Source organism: Alligator sinensis, unplaced genomic scaffold (assembly GCF_000455745.1).
Source record: "Alligator sinensis unplaced genomic scaffold, ASM45574v1 scaffold28_1, whole genome shotgun sequence".
Classification (NCBI taxonomy): domain Eukaryota; kingdom Metazoa; phylum Chordata; order Crocodylia; family Alligatoridae; genus Alligator; species Alligator sinensis.
The window spans coordinates 1,974,287-1,978,241 of NW_005842133.1; the positions used below are offsets into that span (position 1 = coordinate 1,974,287).

General features: G+C 57.5%; 1 protein-coding gene across 1 annotated transcript in view; it reads left to right on the forward strand.

Annotated features, from left to right (window-relative positions):
* Positions 1 to 3,955, forward strand: part of HMX2 (H6 family homeobox 2) — a 9,670-nt gene that overhangs the window by 4,023 nt on the left and 1,692 nt on the right. Inside the window, exon 3 of the mRNA XM_006025129.2 lies at positions 3,439 to 3,719. Within this exon, the coding sequence (XP_006025191.1) occupies positions 3,440 to 3,719 (280 nt within the window). The 5' untranslated portion in view covers position 3,439. The remainder of the gene's footprint in view (positions 1 to 3,438; positions 3,720 to 3,955) is intronic.

Genomic DNA, 3,955 nt, shown 5'->3' on the forward strand with positions numbered 1-3,955 from the left:
GGGAAAGCGGGGTGGTGGGGAAGGCAACATCTGCCCCCCCCCCCGAGGCAGTAGCTGGGAGGGTCGTGGCGCTGCTAAGGGGTCCTGGCAGGAGGGAGCACGGCCGACGGGGGACGTCCTTCTCCAGGGGAAGTGGGGCCGTGGTCATGGGGCAACCCTAGCAGGTGCCCTCGTCCCCCCTCAGCCCTACCAGATCCTCCCGTGCCCAGAAGAGGAGGGCTGCAGCCGGCCCCGCGGGATCTCGGGTCTCTGGACTGCGCAGACGGGGCTGCGCTTGCTCCTTTTCCTCCCCCCTTGGAGAAAGGAAGCAGGGGGGTTGCAATTGGGGACCCTCATTGCAAGATCTCACGACTAGTGTCCAGGCGTGACTCTGGCAGGCCAGGGCCCTTCCAAATCCAAATCCACCCCTCCGCACTCCCTTGTCCTTCCCCCCTCACCCAGGAGAGTGGCGCCCTTCCCGCCGGGAGGCTCGGAGGGGACTTGGCCCGAAGGGGCGGGCACGTGGCCCGGGCCGCGGGAGGGAGGGAGGGAAGGAGGATTTCTTAGATTGTATTTCAGCGCGGGGTCTTTCCGGGTTAATGAGCTGACACCGTGATTAAAGCTGACCATTTGTAATGTGTCGCGCGCGCCCCTGTTAAAAAGCCCTGAAAATGCGGCGAAAGAGGCCAGCACCTGCCCCTCCTCGGGAGAGGAGGGGCCGGGACACTTCGCCTTATCAATTAGCCCGGGAACGAGTCTATCAAGTAGTTAAGCAGTTAAAGAGATGACGCTGCTGCTCTGGGTAACAGTCGTCATCTCGCCCTGCCTAATTATATTCCGAGCACTTTATTCAATATCCCGGGCAGAAGAGGGGGACTTGGAGTTAATGAAAATGTCATTAAAAAAAGTCTTGACATTTGTCTATATTGATTTGTATATTTCCATCTCCTCCCCCCGCTCATTGGATCCTGCTGTTATCATGATTTGGGAGAGGGGCTGCTCGGAAACAAGACCAGCACGTCGAGGCAGGAGCTGCCTCGTGTCCTGTGGGACCAGGGAGGCTTTTTCTGAGGGGCGATGGCCTTGGGGGAGATGCGGTCAGGGGAGGGAGGGCTGGAAGCCCCATCGCAGGCTCATCCCTTCCCCCGAAAACGAATGAGATCCGCAGCACTGGGGGGGTCAGGCTCGTCAGCCACCCGCGGGCTAGCTTTGCTTTGTACTGGGGTAGCTCAGCCCTACTCCTGAAAGGTGTCCTCCAGGGCTCGGGGGTTGCTCAGCACTTCCCCGGGATCGCACCGCAGCCTGATCGCTTCCGAATGATCCCTGGGGTCGCCCTGTGCTGCCCGCGCGACCCACGCACTGAGCACTGGGACTGGGAGAGCACTGGGAGATGGCAAGTTCAGAAGCAAGTAGGCCTTGAAAAGACGAGCGGTGACAATATCTAGGCCCCTTGTTTGAGTGAAGGGCATCGCATGTAGTTCCCTTCCGATTCTTTGTCCAAGTTTGGGGGAGCTTTTTGTTTAGTTTTCAAGTCCCAGCCCGTGGTCGTTTGCAGGCTGCTCTGCATCGTTGGATAAAGCAAATTCTGAACAGGTGTCGTAGTGCACACAGGGCACTTGTGTAAATCCTGAAACAGAGGCCTTCATTAAACCCCTGGTGAATGGATGGGGCTTTCCGCTCGCTGCGGATCTGCCCCAGCTCCGGGTCTCATCCTGCTTCAGCTCCGCCGGCCACCAGGCGCGTAAGGGACCATCAGCAAAAATGAGACCGACCCCTTCTTCCGCCCCCTTCTCCGGTCCCTAGGACACCTGGCATGGGGCGAAGGGGCAAGGGGATCGCGATTGTGATGTTCCTCTACAGGAAACTTTTGGAAGACTTTGCAAGCAGTAGTTTTCCTTTCGCGTTGCATGTCCTGGATGAAGAATGGACAACCCCAGAGGAAGGGAAGCGATCGTGGGGTGCACAGTGATTGCAGAGGATTCTGGAAATCTCAGTTGAAATGCCCTACAGGCAGGGATTTAAAAATAGATGTTCATCCCTTACACCGTAAAGATGTCTGATTTCCTATGGGGCAAGTTAGGGGCAAGCCTGCATCATTTGGGGGTCGGTCATACACTTCCCAACCTGGATTGCCTCCTATGGCTGGGACCTCAGTGACGGGGCTGTGCCCAGGCTTCCTGGCGCCAGACAACTTGAATCCATGGAGGCTTTTCATCCCTCCTGCAGCCTCCCAGCCCCTGGACGAGCAGCAGCCCTGGCTTTGCAGAGATAAAGATTCAGCCCCCGGATCCAGTGTTACTCGGGAGACTCTGGGCTCGCTCAGTGCCTTGAAAACCAGCAGCTAAAATGGGGATGGGATTAATTCCTTCACGAGGCCTTTTCGGTCCCTGGATGGATACTGTTAGACAAGGAATTATTTGGTGCCCAGGTGAAACGACCCGCTATTAATTAGGACGTTGATGGGGAATCACTAAGCAGTTGTTTTCTCGTCTCAGTCACCTTTCTTTTGGGCTGGAGTGAGGGTTACAAAACGGATTCATCAAACCACTCTTTTCAACTTCTTGCCCAGAACCCACTTTGTTCCGGAGATATGATCTGCCTGTTTTCACTTGAAGTCGCTGCAAATTATTACCCACCCCGCCTCCCTCCCCTCCAGCTCATAGTTGCGCCTGTTTTGAAACCCACCGTAGCGAGCTATGGGGAACGGCGAGGATGGGACAGCCCTGGGGTCGGGATTGTCCGGGAAAGTTTGCCTGGAAATGCACGAAAGCATTTTCCCTCTCATCGGGGGAAAAGAGGCGTGAGCGCACGTAGGAGTGAACGTTTCCCATCAGCAGCATAACCCCCCCCCGCTGGAAATCTTTCTATTCAAATATCTCCGGTGGAGGGGGGGATAGGTTGGAGGTACAAAAGGGGCAAAGACCCAGGGATGTGCACACTGCGTTTATTCAACACGCCCATCCGCACGGTTTAAAATAAGAGCTTCAGATCACGTCAGTTCATCCGGTTTCCACCCAGGCGAGGTGGTGGCGGAGCATCCCTCTTGCCCCGCTCCCAGGCCGGGTCTGCCCGCGACCCCCGTCCGCGGGCTCCCGCGAGCCCCCACCCCCGGCGCCGCAGGCAGCGGCCTTGCGGGGTCCTGCAATTTTGAAACTTTCCGGGGCTGCCGGCAGGCTGTGATTGGCCCTGGCAGATGTAACCTCCATGCAAATGAAGCCACGCCACCCCGCCGCCGGGAGATCAATAGAGATCTGAGAGAGAAGGGAGCATGCATTCAGGCTGGGCAAGCTCAGGGAAAACCTGCAAAGGCACGCCAAAAACACACGCCAAAACAAAACCCAAAACACCCGACAAGAAACCCAAGCCCCCACCCCTCCGCCGCACACACGCTCACACCCCCCTTCCCCCAGAGGGTCTCTAAAGGGAGAGCTTTCTTCCTCTTATTTCTTATGAACCCAGGATGAGCAACAAAGAAGACCCGAGCAAGTGTTGCCCCGCGGCCGCTCCGATCTCCAGTTTCACCATCCAGTCCATCCTGGGCAGCGGCACCTCGGAAGGGGGCAGGGAGCCCGGTTCAAAGGCAGCCGCAGCCTGGCCCGGCAGGAAGAGAAGTCTGTCCGTGTCCTCCGAGGAAGAGGAGCCGGAGGAAGGCTGGAAGCATCACGGCTGCTTCTGTCCCGAGTCGCCTGGCCCCAAAGAAACGTGCCACAAACACCAGCCCATCAGTTTCACGTGTCTCAGTAAGTACTGGACCAACTTACCTCTGCAGGATCCGGGGATCATGCTAACAGCCTGCGCTAAGGCTCTCCATGCTCCTACTTAAGCCGAGCTCTCGCATGGGCCGGGGCTTGAAACCCCTTCAATTGCCTCTCGAGCGAGAGATATTGGATCAGCTCGGAGACGTTTCTAAGGCGAGGGAAGAGCAGCGGCTTTGGTGGCCAGTCCCCGGGAGCAGATCGTGCCCGAGTGGTTTCAT